At 31.3% G+C, this 24,212-nt stretch overlaps 1 protein-coding gene across 3 annotated transcripts in view; it reads right to left on the bottom strand.

Moving 5' to 3' along the window:
- The window catches only part of LOC145242020 (protocadherin beta-15-like), a 184,959-nt gene that overhangs the window by 43,778 nt on the left and 116,969 nt on the right, over positions 1 to 24,212 (bottom strand). For 2 of the 3 annotated variants that reach the window (XM_080104913.1, XM_080104914.1), the window contains exon 3: positions 10,078 to 10,266. The exons of the other annotated variant lie outside the window; for it this stretch is intronic. In XM_080104913.1, the coding sequence (XP_079961039.1) occupies positions 10,123 to 10,266 (144 nt within the window). In that variant the 3' untranslated portion in view covers positions 10,078 to 10,122. The remainder of the gene's footprint in view (positions 1 to 10,077; positions 10,267 to 24,212) is intronic. 3 annotated transcript variants of the gene reach the window in all.

Below are 24,212 nucleotides of genomic sequence, written 5' to 3'. Positions count from 1 at the left end.
CGCGTAGTTGCAGTTATGTGCACTTCTGGAAAACACCAGCACAAGATGGAGTGAATATGCGTTCATTGTATATGCTTTGTTGTTTCATTGATCATTTGAACATATTTGTGTATTTTAATGAAATGTGTTTTCCATAACTAGGACTAAACAATTTGTGTCGATCAAGTGGTAAAACGACTATTTGAGTCAGTTTTAATTCTTACTCATAACAATGCAAAACATTCAATAGTTCAAAAGGAAGTTACAAAATGAACAACAACAACAACAACAACAACAACAACAATAATAATAACAACAACAATAATAATAATAATAACTATAATGATAATAATAACAATAATGATAATAACAACAATAATTATAATAACTATAATAATAATAATAACTATAATAATAATAATAGCAATAATAATAATAATAACTATAATAATAATAATAATAATAACTATAATAATAATAATAATAATAATAATAATAATAATAATAACTATAATAATAATAATAATAACTATAATAACAATAATAATAATAATTATAATAATAATAATAATAATAATAATAATAATAATAATAATAATAATCACAATAATAACAACAACAATCAACACCAACCAACATCAACCAGAAGGAGTAGTGGAAAATGAAGATGTTAAGATTCTCTGGGATTTCGTGATTCAGTGTGACCGAAAGATAACTCACAAAAACCGGATATTTTACTTGTGAACAAGAGACCAATGGATGGCAAATCATTGATGTGGCTTGGCCAAACGACATCAACTTAACAGGCAAGAAGAATGAGAAAGTACGGAACTATCAGACTCTGGGGGTGAAGATTGCTAGATTGTGGAATAAGAAAACTTCCATCGTGCCAATAATCATAGATGTACTTTGTTCAATTCCTGATGATCTTATGAAACAGATGAACTCCTTGGGAATCAGATACAACATCAACGTACTCCAGAAGTCAGTTCTGCTTGGCTCAGTAAACGTCCTACGTCAGGTGCTTTCCATCTTATCGACCCTTTGACTGTCCTCACTAGCTTTGGTGTAAAAGCTCGCTTTTGAGAAAAAAAATGGTGTCAAATATCACAACACTGTAAAGTTAATGGAATAATAATAATAATAATAATAATAATAATAATAATAATAATAATAATAATAATAATAAATAAAATAATAATAATAATAAATAAAATAATAATAATGCTAATGCTAATGCTAATGCTAATAATAATAATAATAATAATAATAATAATAATAATAATAATAATAATAATAAATAAAATAATAATAATAATAAATAAAATAATAATAATGCTAATGCTAATAGTAATAATAATAATAATAATAATAATAATAATAATAATAATAATAATAAATAAAATAATAATAATAATAAATAAAATAATAATAATGCTAATGCTAATAATAATAATAATAATAATAATAATAATAATAATAATAATAATAATAATAATAATAAATAAAATAATAATAATAATAAATAAAATAATAATAATGCTAATGCTAATGCTAATGCTAATAATAATAATAATAATAATAATAATAATAATAATAATAATAATAATAATAATAAATAAAATAATAATAATAATAAATAAAATAATAATAATCCTAATGCTAATGCTAATGCTAATAATAATAATAATAATAATAATAATAATAATATTAATAATAATAATAATAATAATAATAATAATAATAATAATAATAATAAATAAAAAAATAATAATCCTAATGCTAATGCTAATAATAATAATAATGGCTTTAATGTCCGTTTTACATGTTGGCATATGTTGGACGTCTTTTAGAAACTGACTTCAAAACTAACCCATATTCTCCAAATCTTTATTCCTCTTTCTCTCTAGTTCATTTTTATAATTTTCTCAGATATTTTCACTGCGAACAGACCTTACTATCTCAGCTATTCTACATCTACTAACTCATGAAAACTCATCCATTATTTCAACGTGGTCATACCATCGAAGTCTCCTGTTCTACATTCATCTCCCTATAGTGACCAGATTTAATCTTCTTCTGATGTTATAAGGTCTAAGCCTGTCTTCAAGATTCACATTACACATTCATCGTGTCATTTTTCTTCATGCAACGCATGTCCACAACCCTCTCTGAAAATATTTCGCTTCCATACATCATCACACTGCACACACATGACTGATAACTCTTCCCTTGATCGATAGTGGTAACACTTTGCTGGTCAGTAATGAAAGAAGTTAAACTTTATCAACTGCAGATTCTTGTGATCATCTGAGCACCTGCTCCACCCTGTGTGAAATAAAAATATGTAAAAAGGTATTTCTTCACTGTTACGTCCATATTCATACGATGCACATTTTTGTTCTTTCCTTTCTACTCAATTGAAAAGATTGAACAATTTCAAGGTTCTTGTCTTTATGGAGAAAAACGACTGTAATTTACTTGATTATTTTATATATATTTTTGTTGTTGTTGTCGTTGTTGTTGTAAAAAAAAAAAAAAAACGCTTGGGAAATTATCTATAAAAAAACAGAAAAAGTGGTTTTCAAGAAGAAATATACAAATGAAAGGAATTAAGTATGATTAATTCTAAGAAAAAAATACATCTGCAGACATGTCTTTTAATCAGGATGCCTGTTCATTTGTTTTTATAACAAAATTGAATCTTGATGATCTCTCAAGATTTGTACATGTTTTTCATTCCATTCTATGTGTGTATGCATAAATACATTAAACTATATATATATATATATATATATATATATATATATATATATATATATATATATATATATATATATATATATTTATATCATCTGGCTATATATTCATTATCTATCTATATGCTTATCTAGCTCAGTTTGTTCACTTTATTATTTCTGCATAAATCCTTTACAATCGGGCCAATCCCTCCACCATACATGATGAAATGTTTGGTTAGGATGAAGTTCGACCATTTTGGGACTTTAGCGCAAGGGAAAAAACTGGTTCTACTTTATATAAAAGAAATAGAAACATTTTTTCCCCTGTATTTGTTTTAATATTTAATCTTGATTGATATTTTATTTTTGATGAGTTATAAAAAAAAGAATGCGAATGAATTTTTACTCATCCCTTTTTAATGAGCTAAAAATGTATATGTATTTATATATATATATATATATATATATATATATATATATACATACATATATATACATATGCATATATACATATTTATATGCATATATATATGTATGGATATATACATATATATGCATATATATACATATATATACATATATTTACATACATATACATACATAGATATATATACATATATTTACATACATATACATACATATATAGAGATATATACACTTATATACATATATATATATACTATATATATATTATATATATGTATTCTATATGTATATATATACACAGATATATATATACATATATATAGATATATATACATATATATATAAATATATAAATATATATATACATATATATATAAATATATACATATATATGCATACATAGATATACATACATACATACATACATACATACATACATATATACATATATATATATATATATATATATATATATATATATATATATATATATATATATATACCCTATTAATACTTTTTTACCAAAATTTTAATGTATTATAATTTCGCTAATGTTCATATACAATAAAATCAAAGTCCAAATTAATTGACTCAGTTAAGCTCCACGCTTATCATTTTTTTTTCCAAAAAAAAGGTATGAGCCATATAGGGGTGGATACAAATGTTTGATCTCTTAAAATAGGGATTACGAATGTATACATATATGTATAACCAGTGTATTTTACCGTCTTAACAGAAGCAATTTTGGAATATTTTTAAATGATATAATAATTAAATTTGTCTAAATGGTTATGAAACCATTCTAATGCATAAAATACACACATACACACATACACACACACACGCACATATATATATATATATATATATATATATATATATATAGAGAGAGAGAGAGAGAGAGAGAGAAATACATATAACTAAAGTAAATAAAATTATTTAGATATGTTAAACAAACAAAAGCAAACAATAAAAATAAAATAAATGAAACAAAATAATCTTAAAACGATTCTCATAAAAAAGTAAAAAGTGCTAACAAAACAACATTAAATGCAAACAAATACAATACTGATGCAGATGGTCATTAAATCAGGGATCTGTTTGTTTTTCACTTGATGAATTCTTATCTTTACAAATTTGATCACTCTTACATCTGAGAGGAATAGTTATTTGTTACGAGGGTCGTGCAATAAGTAATGCCCCTGACCCACTTCCAGTTGTCTGATCTAGCTGAAATTTTGCATGTGCAATAATTTATATCTCTACGGGTTATGTGGCAAATTACAGCTCTGAACTAATTGTGGTTTCTGTTTTACAGGTGTTTGAACTTAGTCAGGTGTGAAATGGAGCCTGTTGAATGTCGAGCAGTGATCCGGTTTTTGTATTTGAAAGGACGCACACCACAGAAGACTTTTGATGAAATGAAAGAAACTTATGATGATAATGCCCCATCATATGACCTTGTAAAACGCTGGCATCGTGAATTCAAACATGGCCGAAAGTTTGTGGAAACAGCTCCCAGACCTGGTCGCCCCTCTTTGGCCATTGATGAGGCATCTGTCCGTCAAGTTGAGGCTGCCATTTTGGAAGATCGGTGCATTACTATTCGCCAAATAGCCCAAGATGTCAAGATTAGTACAGGGTCTGTGGAAACTATCATTCATGACTATTTGCATATGCATAAGGTGTCTGCCAGATGGATTCCCAGGTTGCTCACACCATTCCAGAAGCGAGAATGCGTCGAGTGCTCGAGGATGAATTAGGAGATGTGCCAAGAAGATGAGTCAAAGTTTTTCAAAAGACTGATTACACAGGATGAAACCTGGTTCCATCACTATGATACAGAGACCAAAGCCCAGTCAATGCAGTGGAAGCACTTGGACTCACCACCTCCAAAGAAGGCAAGGGTGCAGCTCTCCACTAGCAAGGTCATGGTCACAGTCTTCTGGGACCAGGACGGATTAGTGATGACAGATTTTTTGGCAAAGGATACCACAATTACAGGAGCCTATTATGCTTCACTTTTGAGGAAATTTAGGGAAGCTATCAAAATCAAGAGGCGGGGCAAGATCAGCAAAGGTACCCTCCTCCTGCAGGACAATGCTCCGGTCCACAACTCGCATGTCACCAGATCAGAAGCACGGGTGTGTGGTTATGAAATCCTTCCCCATATTTTCTACTCTCCTGACCTTGTACCCTCTGATTTTCACCTTTTCTCAGACATGAAGTTGTTTTTGAAAGGAAAGCGTTTCCCAGATGATGTAGCCTTGATTTCTGAAGTCACGTTGGGGTGTTCTACAAAAACGGTCTCCAGAGCTGCATCAAACGATAGGAGAAATGCACAACTCTGGGTGGTTCCTATGTAAAGAAAGACTAATAACTGTGCTAAGTTGCACGCCCCTCGTGTATCCTCTTCCTTTTGCAATATGCTCTCTTTTGTATTCTGTGATTGTGATAAGCTTCAAACACTGCTTCAATAATTTTCTGTACAAATCCGTTCACAAATTGATCATCAACAAAATATATTCTTTTTTACCGCCTACTAATAAGGTTCAGATGCAACACAAGCGGATAAAAAATGAATTATTGTAGATGCATACAATTAGGCACACAGTCATTAAATCCCGTGGTTGAGGATGTTTGGTCTTTCATTTCAAAGAGGAGTGATTGCTCTGTTTGTCTTTTAAATGGTTATTTCTGGTCTTAACTAGTAAGAATTAGTTATTTGTTGTAAGGTCTTCTTTTCACAATACAAACCCAAATAATGCTCTCTGTAAGAAAAATAGTCATTTTGCTGTACCCTTTCCCCTTTACAGTATGTTATGGTCTGTATCATCTGGACACAATAATTATCCAATATTGCCAGCTTATTATATCCTCTTTTATTCACAATACCTTAAGGTCTGTATTCTGTCTTGCTTGTTTGTCTCTATCCACCAAACTCCTCCATAATGGCTATATGTGTAAGGATTTTTGTGCAATACTCCTTGTACAATTAAAAAAGCTGAGACATTTTGGAAGGAAATAAATTAATTACCAGATGCAAGTATGATATTCTTATTAAATTGTAATCCAGACTTTGACTTGACTGATAAAAAATATGCATAATTTTTCCTTCATTTTTTTTTTTTTAGTTTTTTTGGTATATTTAGAAGCATTTTTTTTAGTTTTGTTGGTATATTTAGAAGCATTATTATTTTTTTTAGTTTTGTTGGTATATTTAGAAGCATTATTTTTTTTTTTAGTTTTGTTGATATATTTAGAAGCATTATTTTTTTTTTAGTTTTGTTGGTATATTTAGAAGCATTATTATTTTTTTTAGTTTTGTTGGTATATTTAGAAGCATTATTTTTTTTTTAGTTTTGTTGATATATTTAGAAGCATTATTTTTTTTTTTAGTTTTGTTGGTATATTTAGAAGCATTATTTTTTTTTAGTTTTGTTGGTATATTTAGAAGCATTATTTTTTTTTTAGTTTTGTTGATATATTTAGAAGCATTATTATTTTTTTTAGTTTTGTTGGTATATTTAGAAGCATTATTATTTTTTTTTTAGTTTTGTTGGTATATTTAGAAGCATTATTTTTTTTTTAGTTTTGTTGATATATTTAGAAGCATTATTTTTTTTTTAGTTTTGTTGGTATATTTAGAAGCATTATTTTTTTTTTAGTTTTGTTGATATATTTAGAAGCATTATTTTTTTTTTTAGTTTTGTTGGTATATTTAGAAGCATTATTTTTTTTTAGTTTTGTTGGTATATTTAGAAGCATTATTTTTTTTTAGTTTTGTTGGTATATTTAGAAGCATTATTTTTTTTTTAGTTTTGTTGATATATTTAGAAGCATTATTTTTTTTTTTAGTTTTGTTGGTATATTTAGAAGCATTATTTTTTTTTTAGTTTTGTTAGTATATTTAGAATCATTATTTGGTTGGAGAACCCATTGGGTGGGGGTAGGTGTCTGATATCACTGAGTATTCATTCCCCTTAGTCATTAAATTTTCCTGATTTCCACTAAAAGCGATGTAAATGTAAGCAATAAAACAAATATCTTTAATTGGGTGGAGATTAATGTAGGCACCAGTTGCTTATAAAAGGGATCACCAAATTTTAATCTTCAGAGTTAGTCTAATAAGCATTTTCTCAGAGTTTTTAAAAAATATTTTATAGTTCAGTCCAGGAAGCAGGATACGTTTACGATGTACGTGTCAATTTCCTGCTTATCTCCTGATTGGACATTCGAATTAAAACAGCAATTAACATTTGGCAAAACATGAACAACAAAATTACAGACAATGAAACGAAACAACAAAACAAGCATAACAAGTGAACTTATCCATAGATTGCATTTTTTCATAGTAATGAAACACATAGATATATAATAGATACACATATAGACTTATGTATTCATAAACTCATACATACAGGGTGGGCCAAAATAAGAGTCCTATTTTTTAAGTTATTCAAATTTAAAGATAGGACCCTTATTTTGGCCCACCCTGAAATGCACATCTGCACACACGTACGCACAGACACACAAGATCCAAGTAGGCTAGATATAGGATGATCTACGCTTAGTCCTTTTCAGAGTAGATCCGTGTTGAGAGCTTAATGTTAACTACAGAGCAATATTAATAAGTGTATATGAAAAAAAAATGGTAGATTTTAGGTAATAATTGATTTCAGACGCATCGTTTCCTAAGAAATTATGAAAATCATCAGAGACTTTGAAAACGTCGTCACCAAATTAAAGTGAACCAGGTATAAGAAAAAATAACAAAACAACATAAATATATAGTGATAACGTTTTGTAAAACGTCAGAAAATTTTCATGCTTTCGCAGGAGGATGAAATTGTGGTTGATTTTAAGAAGTCATTAATGTGGTTTGAAATACAATATTTTTCCACATACTCTTATATATATATATATATATATATATATATATATATATATATATATATATATATATATATATATATATATATAAGGAAAATTTGATATATAAAGGGAAAATTTAAATATTAATATAAGTCAGCGTTTCGCTATACTAGTATAAGGATTTTATCAAGAGTTAAATAAAAAAACTGGCAAATCCTTTCGCCTTTTGACACTTTTTCGAATTTACTCTTGATAAAGCCCTTGCAACAGCTAAGCAAAACGTTGAAATGTATTGTTTAGTTTTAAATCTTCCCTTCTCTATTTTATCTCTTCTCGTTGGGTATGTTTTATCCTTTATTTATCATATATATATACATACATACATATATATATATATATATATATATATATATATATATATATATAGCCAGTAGAGTTTAGTTTCCTAGAAGTACATCCAATGAAACAACACGTGTCTACCAAAATAGTGCTCAATGAGTGAACAGAGCAGGTATATTAATTTTATTTATACAAACATTAATGGCTACATATGTGCATACATGTTTCTGTAATCACCTGAAGACGTAATCCCCCAACGTGGGTGATTACAGAAACATGTATGCACATATGTAGCCATTAATGTTTGTATAAATAAAATTAATATATATATATATATATATATATATATATATATATATATATATATATTGCTATCTATTGAGGAAAAACTAATTGTGACAGACAGAGTGGATGATATCTAACATGTATTTATAAATTCATCACGTAATCACATCTGATATTGTTATCATTGGTTTCGAAACACAAAACAATGTCAATTTGCTCCATAGCAACACGAATCCATTGAATACAAAAAAAATGTCAGTAAAACTATATGTAACAAATAGCGATTACAGTTTACACCTGTTTATCAGGACAGTTATGTATAAGTACATTTGATGGGACCAAACCGGACAATAGGAATTTACTTCACAAAGCTTGCATTTTTATTATATTCTTTGTGTTTCATACTAGCAGCATAAAATTACTGACCTATTAGACGAAATCATAGGAAGTTTAAAACAGGAAATGGAATGGTTAGTATATGGAATTATATAATCTGTGGTAGAAACAGAGTAAGGGCATCTGAGATGGCCGAAAGAATTGTCTGATTTTAAAGATATGTTTGTGTTATCATTTCAGTTAATTTTTATACTTATCCACTAATTTTCATATATAAATCATTCCACACACACACACACATATTCACACACACACACACATATATTCACACACACACACACACACACACACACACACACACACACACACACACACACACACATGTATATTTACATATTTCTACATATGTAAATACATGTATGTATAGACAAAATATAAATACGGCCCAATCACGTTTATACACCGGTTCTCTTCAGTTCACCAAAGTTAAGCAATGTTGAGTGGTCAATACTAAAATGGGTGACCATTTGGGAATTCCACTGTGCTCTCCACTTATCTCGGCATTGTTTCCAGTCCTCCTGGACTTCTCAGTGCTGACTACGGAGATATGGTTGAGGAATTGCGTAACCCTTGCCTCACAATTACACATGCAGCTGCCCTTACAGGAGTTATCCATTGTCTTTCAAAACTGAACGGAGACATCGATTGAATATGCATATATGTGTGTATATATATGTATGCAAAGTATTGATCCATTTCAAAATGGATTCATACTGACTTGTTACTTTGTAATAAACCTCAACTTTATATAGAAATTCTGAACACAGCAGTAATTAGTTTTGTAAAATAGTTCTAATGGTTTTTATGTTTGCATTTAATGGATTCGTCTTGATAATGAGTAGAGCGACATTTTGTTTTTCTCTTCTGAAACCAACAGTAACAATACAAAACATGCCTGTGCAGTAAAGTTACCAAATATATATAAAGAGATAGATAGAATATGAGGGTAAAAATTGAGCTGGAATAAAAAGCTCCAGCCATTAAAAGTTGAGGATTTCACCCTTCCTGCAGAGAAGAGCAATCCGAGGGAACTTACTTGTTTGGCTTGTGGCAGACTCAGCCCCGCCCTCAAGATCTGAACTCAAAAGCCACAAGCAGTTTCACAAAGGGAGGGGTGATCGTGTTTTACTTGGGCGAACTCTTCATATTCCACAAAGCTGCCTTGAACGTCTTGTCTTTGCCAAAGGGTATAGGCTCCTGGTGGGGTTGAGATGCCATCATAGACCTGCCCACAGATAGAACATATCAAGAATCCTAAGTGATGCTTTTACTCAGGCATATTTATCTGCACATAATTGTATGTGTATGTGTGTTGTGTATTTGTGACTTAGTAAGTATATATAGATGCATGTAGGTAAAGTATTATAATAGTGATGCAAATACCATAGTATTATGTATACAAGTGTGTGTGTGTAACGGTATAAAGTAAATGAAATTGTGAAGGTATTCCATTTATTTGTATATTTATAAAGTTGGGCCATTCATCACACCAACATTGGAAAAGAATAAAACGCCAAATTACTATTCATAATGGAAGAACAATACTTATTTTTTACTCATTTTCACTCCTAACAAATATATATATATTTTTTTTTACATGAAAGTCACCACTTATCAAGGCCCGGAAGCCACTCGGGGATAAGGGTTAATGCGTGCACAGTGATCAATTGGATAGTATCGTAGTAATCATTAGTATTGGAGATTTGATAAAGGTGCACACAGACACGTATGTCAATTAGATAGCAACGCTGTAGAAAGAGAGCGACTCTTTTTTAAATGCTCACAGAGACATTATGAAATATTCATAAGTTGTTGAACCAGCATAAAGTGGTAGAAGGACCGAGAGAAATACATAAGTGAGAAATGGGTAACTTATGAATTTAAATCGGGTGAATTTAAAAAAAAAATACCCCCAAAATAATGTATCTTATAAATCGATACTCGACTCGGACTAGCCTATCTTTTATTTTTCTTTCCATTATGTTATTGGAAAGGATTTTATTTCGGCTCAGTTTTTTTTTTTTCTGTGTGTACTTATTCCTGTTCAGAAAACTGTTGACAAGAGACAAACTTGTGAGACACTGCTGTTGGTCTCCATAAAACCAGACGATATCGTAATAATTAAATTGTGTTTTATTTATATAATACTTCAATTGTTTCATAATATGTTAACTAAAAACCTTAAAACTTTGTAAATTATGCTTTTTTCTATGCTTTTCACTATTCTCAGCAAATAGACTAGTATTGATGTTTCTGCTGCAATGCTTACGACATCAAACAAAAACTTTCGTAGACACAAACATATATGTTAGCATTTTGAAATGACTGATACATACTTATTCAAATATTTGGGAGTTATTTAAATCTTTTTTTTAAATTTCATTTATTTTTTGGGAGGGTTGGGTATTTGTACATATACATAATAGATACTATTTTCCGTCATTTGATTATTTAACACAGTTTTTACCATGACAAATGAGGTACAAAAATATTTTCATGTGATCGACAAATGTGCGCTTTTGTTTTCGGTACAAGTGTATTGAAAAATAATTGATGAGAAGAAATTAAAAAGTGAAAAATTGTTGTGCCTGATAATGTAAATAAGAAAGACAAAATTAAGTCACGACGGATGATCGGGGATGATGTAACGATGACCGTAATAAATGTTAGACATTTTAACAACCTGATGTTGACTTGCATTTTTGTTGCACTAATGTTTCTTCCACATTGTTAATAAGCTCAGAATTGCATGCTCATCTCTCTATCTCTCTCTCTCTCTCACACACACACACACACACACACACACACACACACACACACACACACACACACACACACACACACACACACACACACACACAGAAGGGAGATAACTCCAACTTTTTCCGTTTTAAAATTCGAAGATGATTTACTAATTAATTGCAGTAAAATAGGATATTGGTCCCTCGACAAAGAAGGGATTGGACCTAGTAATTATCTCCCGTTCGCCTGTTCGTTTGTTGGCATTTTTCTCAATAACCTCGTCTCGGATTATTTTGAAATTTTGCACAAACGTTGGTCATGGTGAAAGTAAATTTTTGCCAGAACGGATTTTTCCGGGATAACTCTGGCTGCCCCAAAAGGGGCCATTATAGGGGTAAAATTACTCCCAAATCGTTTGTTCGTTAGTTTGTTCGTACTTTTCTCAATAACCACTCCTTGAATTTTTTAAAAATTTTGCGCAAACATTAGTCACGGTGACACTAAATTTTTTTTTACTCGTGGAGGGGGACCCCGCATGATCGACTTGTTTTTTTATTTAAATTCATATTTCAGTAAACAAAACTAATTTTTAATAGCAACAATTAAATCATTCAAGTGATAACAAGTTATTGTTGTTTATAAAATGACTGAGTAAGTCAACAGTTTAGAAAAAAAACTGATCATTCATCAAAGTAAATTTTAAATTGTATAATTAATCAAAATGTGTTTCTCGCCTCTACGTAACTAACACATTATTTTTATTTATATTTACTATTAATCGATTTTTTACTGAAATAAATAAAATGCAAAAAAAAAATTATTATGAAAGAAAATCTGTCGGAATGCATTTCAGTTTCTTTATAAAGAATTCAGCTTTTTGTTAATAGTTTAAAAAATATTTACTTCATACCATTTCAAAATCTGAAAGTAATTTAGAACTATTTGATATGTCGAATAAAAAGCCCATTTCTGGTTTTACAATTCTTAGAAAATCAGCGTTGGCTTTAACGTTTTAATGGGCAAACGACACCTTAATAATTAAATTCATCCTATTTAATAAGTAACCACTGGGTTAAAAAAATAACGAAACAAAATTTAATGTAAAAAAAAAACAAAAAAACTCCGGGGCAATCCAGTTGTCAGGACAGCTAGTAATATATATATATATATATATATATATATATATATATATATATATATATATATATATATATATATATGTATATATATGTGTGTGTGTGTGTGTGTGTGTGTGTGTGTGTGTGTGTGTGTTTCGAGGTACAAAATTTATATAACGATTTAAATAGAATGTGCGGAAATTTCTCAAGAGCTCCTTCAGCTATCATCTCGTCAGGAATAAAATCGATAGCATACAAAACAATATTATTGGCGAAATTAAAGAGCACTACGGGGAAATTTGGATGTGCCAAAAATAAGAAAAAAAAACACGATTAAAAAAAGGTTTAATCTGAAATTACTGCGTTTAAAAGTTAAAACGCACATTCTATTTAAAGCGATATATATATATATATATATATATATATATATATATATATATAAAGCTGAATATGTGTGTGTGTGTGTGTGTGTGTGTGTGTGTGTGTGTGTGTGTGTGTGTGTGTGTGTGGTCACGAATAGGCTCCTATACGGTCGACTATTTAAAAAAAACTGATTACATATAGTGATAAAAGATGCACCGAGACACAGGAATGGGTATGTTTGATCTGGCAGAACGGTGGTTCATCAAAATTGTGGGGTCTGCGTTCGCGCCTGGTCCACAAAGTATGGGAATAAAAAATTTTAAAATTAAAAAAAAGAAACGTTTACAAGTGTTTTTGATATAGATGTACATAAGAATACTTCGATAAGTATGTTTTAACTTAAATAGGGATGGTATAATAAAAGTGTGGGGTCTGCGTTTGCGTATGGCCTCCATGGAATGGAAATAGGCACAAACTTTAATAAAGACTTTTCATATCTATCTGCGTAAGTATACTTTGATAATTATGTTTCCGTTTGACGAAATATGGTATAATAAAATTATGGGGTGTTCGTTCGTGCCTGACCTCCATAGAATGGAAATATGTCACAAAGTTTAACAAGGTTTTTTAATATAGATCCACAGAATATTGTGATAAGTGTTTCATTGTGAACAGGTATGGTATAATAAATTATGGGGTTTATCTATTTTATTTTTACTTTCATCATATTTTGCTTTGGTTTTGATACCCCCAAATTCGAAGCTATCTCTTTACAACCCTTCCTTTTCATAACCTATCATCCTTTCACAAATCAGAGTCCATTTTCTGTAGGCTGTTTTTGAACCCAATCAACGACGGGTACTTTTGCTAGTATATATATATATATATATATATATATATATATATATATATATATATATATATATATATATATATATATATATATTGCAGTATGTATGATTTTTTTTAATATATGTACGAACGCGTCTATGTTTTCTCATGGTTATGAATGTATGTGTGCGTAGTGTATTTATGGACGTGTATGTATGAGCATGTACGTATGTGCATGCATACATATGCATATATGAGAGTGTGTATTTTTTTTATCTGACAAGTTAGAGACTACAAAAATCAAAGCGAAATTCAGAGTGTGAAAATTACCTAAGTGCACAGCACTAAGAGGAACCAGCGCTTCACCATTGATGAAACTGTCTTTGCATGTGTGTGGGCAGGGCGTACTGGTTAGACGATCCCCAAAAAATGTAATTTTTGAGAGCAATGGTGGCTGCAGCCGTAGCATTGTTATTTTAATCATCATCATCATCATCATCATCATCATCATCGTCATCATCATCATCATCATCATCATCGTAGTGGTGATAACCGTATCAGTTAGGATGGATTAAAAACTCTATCAGATGAAAGACTTGTATGGATGAGAGATTGGTTGAACTTATTAACTTTTCCTCATACTCTCTTCTATCTCTGTCTCTCTTCCTCTATCTCTGTTTCTTTTTATTTCTGTCTTTCTCCATATCTTTGTGTGTGTACACAAACACACACATACACACACGAAGATAGGGAGATGGGACGATTCCAATATTTTTCCCGATTCCGATACAATTACTGATTCCATACTAAATTCTCGATTTTGATTCCAATTCTTTATAAATCTACAAATATTTAAGTATAAGATGGTTATTTTGTCCCGATTATCGTAAAAAAAAAAACACACATCATAAATGTGCATATATTTTCTCAAACGTAGAAACCCACTTGTGAGAAGGTGATCTAGAGATTTTAGTTTTACTGGAAATTTAAATCAATAAATATTTGGAAGTGGAAGATTTTTTTTTAAACAAAATCAAATAAAAAAAATATAATTAAAGGAATTATTTTTAGCATCGAAAAATAGACACAATTTTTTCCGATTCCAATACACCCAAAACTTCCGATTCTTCTGATTCCCGATTTCGATTCTGATTAATTGTTCCAGCACTAATATATATATATATATATATATATATATATATATATATATATATATATATATATATATATATGAAATATGATATATATACATATACATATATATATATATATATATATATATATATATATATATATATATCATATCATATTTCATAAGATCAACAGTACAGTTCTCTATAGAGCAATGTAGACTACAATGTAATGTGGATTAAGGCATTGTAGGGAAGTATGCGAAGCTTCCTCCCGTGCACAGCAGAGAGTCCATTAGATTGCAATAAATGTATTGGAAGTGTAGAACATTTATTAATCCTCATTAAATCCCGGGCAACAGCGAGTATCCTTGCTAGTATATATATATATTTATGTTTCCATTACGCCATTTTTAATTTTTTTTTTAATTCAAAATGGCGTAATGGAAACATAAGGTATTTACAGCTTCTCTTCCAATTTTCGGATTTTAATCATGTTAAAACGCACTTCGTTTCCTTTTGATGGATTGATTGTTGCTATTTCTTCTGATGAGTTAAGGACAAAATAGATTCACCGATTGATATAATAATTAAGTGATTGATTTTGTGCTATGAAACAGATACTGTCAAGAATGGTAAATGTCAACTGAATTAAAGGAATAAATTATAAGATGGTCAACATCATTCAAACTTTGGAATATAGCTTTTTGTCATTTATTCTCTATATTGCTCTGTAATGACATTGAGCTTCTTAAATAAGGATTGATATATATTATAAGAAAATATATTTTCACTGGAATATATATATTTTTCGCTTTCCTTCCATCTCTACTATTCTCTCTCTCTCTCTCTCTCTATCGCTCCCTCTCTCTCTCTGTCTCTGATGATTATCTAATAGGCCATAACATTTTATTTCCCATATACTTAGCCAAAGTTGATTTAAGACTGTCTTAAAATAACCGAATCAATAAAGAATCAAATGGAAAGAATTCAATTTTCAAAACTTTCAGAATTGTTGCTGTGTGCAAGACTCGATATCCAGAAAAAGCGCCAAAAAAATTCAGTTCTCAATTACCTGATAAAGCGGTGTTACCTCGAAATATCGTATAAAAATATAATAATTACTTGACATTTTTTATCTAGTTTTATTTTCAAAATATGCATTAATGCAGCTTTCAAAAATATAGCTATGATATACAGTAATTCCGAAATGTGTGTTGTAAAAAAGTATTCGAGTACGATGGTAAGAGAATAATATTTATAAATGCACAAGCCTAATACATTCAGAAAACCAGTGTTTTATAAGGAGACCTAGTCTAGATTACAGATAAAAAAACATATGCATCAAAATGGACGGTTCGATCGTCAATCCTTTACACCGGAATAACTCTTCAGTTAATGAAGACTAAAAAGTAGAGACGAATATCTGTTTCTGGAATCTTGGATATTTTCAAACATGTAAATGACGAATTGGACTTATCTTAATGATTAAAAGCGGTTTGAAAATGTCTGAGATTTTGGAAATGGATATTTGTCTCTGCTGTTAAGAGTCCATTAACTGAATAGTTATTCGGTTATACAAGATTCGCGATTGAGAAGTCCATTTACATGTCTATGTTTTCCTTCTTTCACTGTAAACTAAATCAAATCTCCGCCTTAAAACCCAGTTTCATTAATGCAGCACACACACACACAGACACACACACACAGACACACACACACACACACACACACACATATATGTGGAAACTTCTTATGACTGGTTTTTAAATACGGATACGAAAATTAGGTGATATATTAATATTTGAATGGGCTTTTGACGGAGGATGCCTCCAGGGTAAATGTTTTCGCATGCTTCATTTCCGTTAAGGGAATTTTCTTTAAACAATATTCCATTGTCAAAATGTTTTTTATTCAAGAAATCTGAAGAAAGGCTGGTTATGTGAAAATTTTCAAACGCCATAATGCTTGAAATTGTCCAACTGGTATTGAAACAATTGTAACTTACAATGAAATACACTTTTTGTTGCTATCAATTCCTTTTTTGAAGTCTTGGTTTTGTTAATACAGTATATATATATATATATATATATATATATATATATATATATATATATATATATATAAGGCACTTGGTACTTGATGTGTGTCTGTGTGTGTTTGAGTTCGTTCTCTATAGACTCTGAAACGGATGGACCGATTTCCTTTTTACATTATATATATATATATATATATATATATATATATTTCTCTTTATCTGCTCCACTTTTTCTAGGAAATTATTGGGCAGATCTGTGTGAAATTTTGCATGGACCTTTGTTATGATAAGGTGCAGCGAACTAAATCATGGTATTTGATGTCTAGTAAGAAATTGATATGGATCAGTATTTAATGAAAAATTAGCACAAACTTGACCATATTCAACCATTGATTTGGCATAAAATACATGAATTCAATTTTATGACCTTAACAACAGTGGAGGTCACGTTTTCTGTCAAGTGTGTCAATAATACTTGTGTTCACCATAATGTCCACAATACTTGACCAGTCGTCACCAGACTTGATAAAATATTGGTTATGGTCTAAATTAGAATTGATTTAATTTTGATATATCGCCATCAAAAGTTAAGACCAATGTTTTAGAAAAGGCGAACGTCATTCAGTTTTGTTTATCATACAAACTCGCTAGTTGTATCACGTGTGGAAACTGTGCACACACACACACACACACACACACACACACACACACACACACACACACGCGCGCGCATGGCAGTCAGTAGGCAAAACTCACTGAGCAGTGGTGAAGCTGTCAAAACTGATGTCGCTGGAGGTGAATAGGTCAAGTAATTAACCCCACATTTGTCGGTCAAAACACCTGGTAGGAAACAGCTCATATGTACACAAAAAGGGGAGCAGAAGCGACATTAGGCGAGTCTCCGTTAAATCCGCCCCCTCCTGCTTCCCTCCTCCATCTACAGCTTGGAAGCACGCACATCAGGCAAGAAATAAAATAATATTTTTATATTTTTCTAACAAACGATTTTGTGTTGCGAGTTGTTTTTTTGGCATTCACTGCGGCTATATCACAGTTGTCCTATATACAATGAAGTCCTGCATCTTATCTGTCTTTGATCTTGAAAAGTTTCAGCATAGTCGAAATTTTGAACATTTATAAATTTGATGTATGGATCTGATGTTCTTTTATAACTGTAATTACTATGCAAAATTTCAGCCTAATCAGATTAATAGTTTTTAAGCTTTCGAAGTTTCAAACGTATAACTTTGGGAATACTTCATATAATATGGAGAAGTAAGATCCAAATAAGAGTTTGGTCATGCTTACGTTGTTAATTCTTAAAACGTCTAAATTTACAGATTTGCATGAATGTTGAAAATATTGAAAGAAAATTTAATCTATTCCATTTCCTTTCTTTTACTTACTAGTTGAAATACAAGTCCCAAGCTGGGTTCGTGGTACTGAGTCGCACTTGTACAATTTAAGAAATACTAGAGGTTAGACCCCACAACACGTTGCAGCAAAAATAAATGAAAACTGTGAAAGTATAGTTTACATTATTGAAATTGAGTTAAAATCTAAAAAAGAAAAAAAGTGTTCGGTTTAGACACCATTTTCTTTTTTTGCCTTTTACATATCGTTGAAATTTCATGAAAATCTAGCAATAAAACAAATTTCAATGGGGTTTTCATACCATCTCATAGACCTTTTAGAATGTTATAAAATATCTTTTAATTTCTGACGAGGGAGCACCACAGACCGTCTGAAAAGCGCGTAAATGATTTCAATGACTTAAAAACATTATTACAATGATCCAAACATAATTCTAAAAAAAAACCAAGACACGGAATAATAAAATAATGTTAAAAAATACACATTGTTGGTGACTACTCCCTTATTTAAATATATATATATATATCTTATATATTTTATAAAATATAATAAAAGAATAAATATATGTAAGAGAGCCTTCTACTCTAGTAGTTTCTTCCCCAGAACCGCTAGACATTGGAATTCCCTTCCGGGCCCATGCTTCCCTAACCACACTGACATGCAGAAGTTCAAGTGTAACGTGAACCGACATCTTGCTGCCCAACTCCCTGCATAGTACGTCTGATGCTTATGTCCCTGATAGTAGCATCCTTCATCAAAGTGGCAATGTGCTTTGTTTGGGGTGAAAATGTAATTAAAAAGAATATATATATATATATATATATATAAACCTTTTACAAGAATCGGTAAGTTTATAAGTATCAGGCCTACCAAATTTCGTGATCACATGCTGAATAGCCTAAAAGAGATAGTGGACACGTGGAGGAATAGACTAGGAGAAATGTATTTCATATCCAATTATAATCAGATGAGAATTCCTATTCTCATCTTAATTGTTACAGTCACAATTATAATCAGTTGATTACTACATATCTAACGATAGTTTTACAATACAATATATACGGTGAGAAGGAACACGAGCCTACACACTGGAGATTACAGTTTCTCAATACACATCATCTCTAGATGTGTAGTAAAAACGAAACGGGTGATTTCTCCAATGCTTGTTATGTTTTTTGAATTTTTTAGATGAGGATTCATAATCTGTTTCATATGAATTACTATTCTCATCTTTGTTGTTGTATTCACAATGTTTCAGGTAATGAAACCTTTTTTTGTAGATTAATTTTATCAAGTTTTGAAACGTGTACATTTTTATGTCCAACTTTAAATTTTTATAGGACTTCTAAACTTTTTATTTAAACCACAGGAGTAGATTGTTCTTGTTCCGTCAGTTATGATCTGGTAGAAGTGTTGATTGTTTGTTATTCTTAGTCATAATCCGTACAGTAAGGACATATGGCCTAATGTTTTAAGGTAATTATTAACAATGAGTTTTAAGTGCCAGTCTACTGGAGGTTGACGTTCAATCCTTGCTGCAAACGTTCAGAACTGCACGCTTGTGGAACTCCCTGCCGCTTGCCTGTTTCCCTCCCAACTTTAACTTGAATGTCTTCAAGTCCAACACAAACAAATTCCTGATGAACCGCCCCCTTAAGTAATGACACTTTATCGAATCTCCAATACTATTACTATGATACTATCCCATTGATTACTGTACACACAATAACCCTTATCCCCAAGTGGATTCTGGGCCTTGATAAGTGGTGACCTCAATGTAAAAAAAAAACAACATTTTTTGGAGAAAAATATTTTTTGTCTTTTGTTATTCTCCGTTAAAATGTCACATAATTGTGATAAGAGAAATGTTTGAGTTAAAAATATGAATTCACTTGCAATCAGCCATGACTGGAAACCTGTAATTAATTTAAGAGTGATGACTATGAAGATGGAGAATGGGGTGGGTGGTGCGCTATTTCTTTTTTCAACAATATCAATCCTGTGCCACATGGGAGGGTAAAGTCTGGCAGTTTTTTTTTGTTTGTGTGGTTTTTTTTTTTTTTGTGAATTCTTGAATATTTTAGGAAAAACGTTGTTAATCAGTTGTTTGGTTACGTTTTGTGTTGAAATATAATTTTAGTTGCTGAACATAGACATTGAATGGAATTTATCTGAATTTAGATGTATCCAAGCACCCTTATAAGAAGCTCTGTCGGTTGGTTTGTCAGGTTTCACTTTTAAATACCATTTTCATCATTTGAACAAACAGATTGTTTTAAATGCATCACCAAGAGTATCTATTAATGACTCTTTACATTGGTTAATTTTTTTTTTTTACATGGAGGTAACCACTTATCAAGGCCCAGAAGCCACTCGGGGATAAGGGTTATTGCGTGTACAGTAATCAATCGGTTAGTATCGTAGTAATAGTATTGGAGATTTGATAGAGTGTCTTACTTAAGGGGGCGGTTTGTCAGGATTTTTTTTTATGTTGGACTTGAAGACATCCAAGTTGTAGTCAGGTGGGAAACAGGCAAACAGAAGAGAGTTCCACAGTCGTGCACTTCTAAGTAAGAAGCTCTGCTCATGGGATCTACACTTGGATTTAGGCATAGATAAAGAGTGGGGAAAATTAATGACAATAGTTTCAGCTACACGGGTGTTTTTGTGAAAGGAGTCCAGAGATTGGAGCTCAGACGAGCACTTGCCATGGAAATAACGATAATTGCGCTTCAATTTGAAATTATTGCCTTTGTATTAGCAAATGCACAAATTGGATGCATCTTAGTTGTGATATGTTCAAGCATTTCCATAAGAGGATATTTCTACCGACCAGTTTAAGTGTAAAATAGTATGTATGTTAGTCTGTCATGCTTACGTTTGAAATAGCATTCCATTTGCTAAATGCACAAATGGACGCATGTTACAAATAAGCATTCTTGTTTTATGCTATTTGCATCTAATCGCTGAGTTTAGTCATTTCTGGACGGCGCACTGTTCATAAGGTAGTACATGGGTTGGATTTGTGTAAGCATATAAAGTAATCCCAAAAAATGAAAGAAATTGGCCCCATGTAAGATTTTGCTATTGCATAGTGACACATTAATAAATTTCCTTTGTTAACTTAATAAAAGCGATTAAGAATTTGATGATGAATGTAGGAAGTCAAACGACAAGTCATTTTGTTGGATGCGATTGGAATGGCATCTTTCAATGAAATACTCTCATATTAATGCTAAAATCTAATTATTTATTTCGAACTAATCAGAGTGATCCATTTGATCCTTTTTCAAAAAGTTCATTTCTTTTTTGTAAAACTAATGAGATAGAATAACTCGACTAGTCGAACAGGACATCATGTGCATAGAATAGTTATTGTTGCATGTCTGTTCAATGGAATGGGTATGGATGATGTCCAGCTTCCATTTCCATCAACCGAGAATGATTCTTTGTTTTCTAGGTTACGAGTGATTGGCCCATTCAAGAAGGATAGCCACGATTTTAAAACATATTTTATTGATCTTAATTGTGGATCTCCATTTCTTGAGTCAGGAGTTGTTTTTATAATTGAGATTTGTTATTCTTTTTAGAAGTTTAGTCACTTTTATTCATATACCATCTAATTTGAATATTATATAGAAATTTCCATGACTAGGTGGGAAGGAGTGAATGCAATCTATTATTAAAACACTCGTCTAGCTGAAACCAAATTTCCTCCACTTTTTATCTGTGCCTTTTTTTTTTATTATTATTTTTTTTTTTATTACATTTTCACCCCAAACAAGGCAAATTGCCACTTTGGTGTAGGGGGCTACTATCAGGGGCAACAACTACTGGGGTACTATGTAGTGATTTGGGCAGCAAGATGTCGGTTCACGTTACATTTGAACTTCTGCACGTCAGTACTGTTGGGGAAGCAGGGACCTGGAATGGAATTCCAGAGTCTAGCGGTTCTGGGGAAGAAACTATAGGAGTAAAAAGATCTTTTACATCTAGGGATCTCTACAGTGTGGGGATGGGATTTAGCAGCCTGTCGGGTTTGTCGAGAGTGCTCACGTCGTGGGGGCACAAGTGATTGCAGTTCGTCAGAGCATTCACCACTAAAATACTTGCAGAAAAAGCAGAAGGTGCAACATTTCGTCGATGGGACAGAGGCTGAAGCTTAGATGCCAGTTCAGGGCCTATCAGGTTTGCGACTCTCTTTTGAACCTTGTCAAGGAGCGAGAGACTAGTAGCAGATCCACCAGCCCAGGTGTTAGTAGTTGTCGAGCATGGTAGAGAGAGCCCACCTTTCTTGCAGCGGCCCTGGCAACGCCTTTAATGTAATTGTTCCAACTCATGTTTCCTGTGAACTTTAGGCCAAGATAAAGAGTGCCTAAACCTAAACATAGATTTCATGAACAATACTTCTTTCTTAGAATTGCACGCCTGTGGAACTCTCTTCTGTTTCCCTACTTTCCAGCTGACTACAATATGGTTGTCTTCACGTTCAACATAAACAAATTTTTGATGAGCCATCCCCTTAAGTAATACATTTGACCAAATTTCCATTAAAGATGACTACAACATGTTCCTCTTAACCACTGTACACTCATTAACCATTGTCCTCGAGTGGTCTCCGGGCCTTGATAAGCGGTGATTCCTTTACAAAAAAAAAAAATAGACCGAGCCAATCAACGTTTGTTTCCTAAAGCATTTTTCCTGTATATTTTAACTGTACAAAATGCAAGCCAAAATATTTCTCGATTTGGGAACTGAGCTTTGTAAAGAAAACATTTTAATTGTTGTTTTTTTTTAGCTGTAATTTATAATTAACTCGTCAAGTAAACAACTTATTTTCTATCACTTTCACCCTTTCTCGCTAACCACATTAGCTTTTTCTTTGACCACATTCTGCTCTTATCCTATATATATATATATATATATATATTGTCTGTCCACTCTCATATCCGTCTCTCTCTCTCTCTCTCTCTCTCTCTCTCTCTCTCTCTCTCTCTCTCTCTAAGAAAATAAAGAATAAAAAGATTGGAATAATCCATTATAAACAAAAGGGAATATTACCAAGAGTAGTAATATTATTTAATATGTGATTGAGTAGGGAGAGAGAGAGAGAGGGGGCAATAGACGCAAATAGTTAGCAAAAGGAGGCTACTTTTGGATTTTGTCATTTCATTTTTTTATATATTTAACTGGTTTTGCATACTTCCTATTTTCCTGATTTACAAAAATTAACCAGAACTTCTGTATGAGACCTATATATTCATAAGCATTAGATAACTACATTCAAACACCTGATTGTACTGTAACAGCGTATGATGGCTATATGCAAATATCAAGCCGTGTTCGAAATGACGTTATAGTAAGGAAAAAAGAAAAAGATTATAAAAGAGAGAGAGAACAAGTTAGAGACGTCGATGACGTTCGAGAGGAAAGAGGTCAGAGAGAAAGAGTACGATTACAGTCTATTCGGGAAAGTAACCGGAAATAAGTGTTGTTGTTACAAAAAGGAATTGATTAATTATTTATGCTATGTTGCTTGCAACGTACTCCTCAACATGTTTGGACTCGTGTGTTT

The sequence above is a fragment of the Euprymna scolopes genome, chromosome 21, assembly GCF_053919585.1.
Source record: "Euprymna scolopes isolate OS-2025 chromosome 21, ASM5391958v1, whole genome shotgun sequence".
NCBI lineage: Eukaryota > Metazoa > Mollusca > Cephalopoda > Sepiida > Sepiolidae > Euprymna > Euprymna scolopes.
This window is presented reverse-complemented; position numbering and strand designations above follow the sequence as displayed.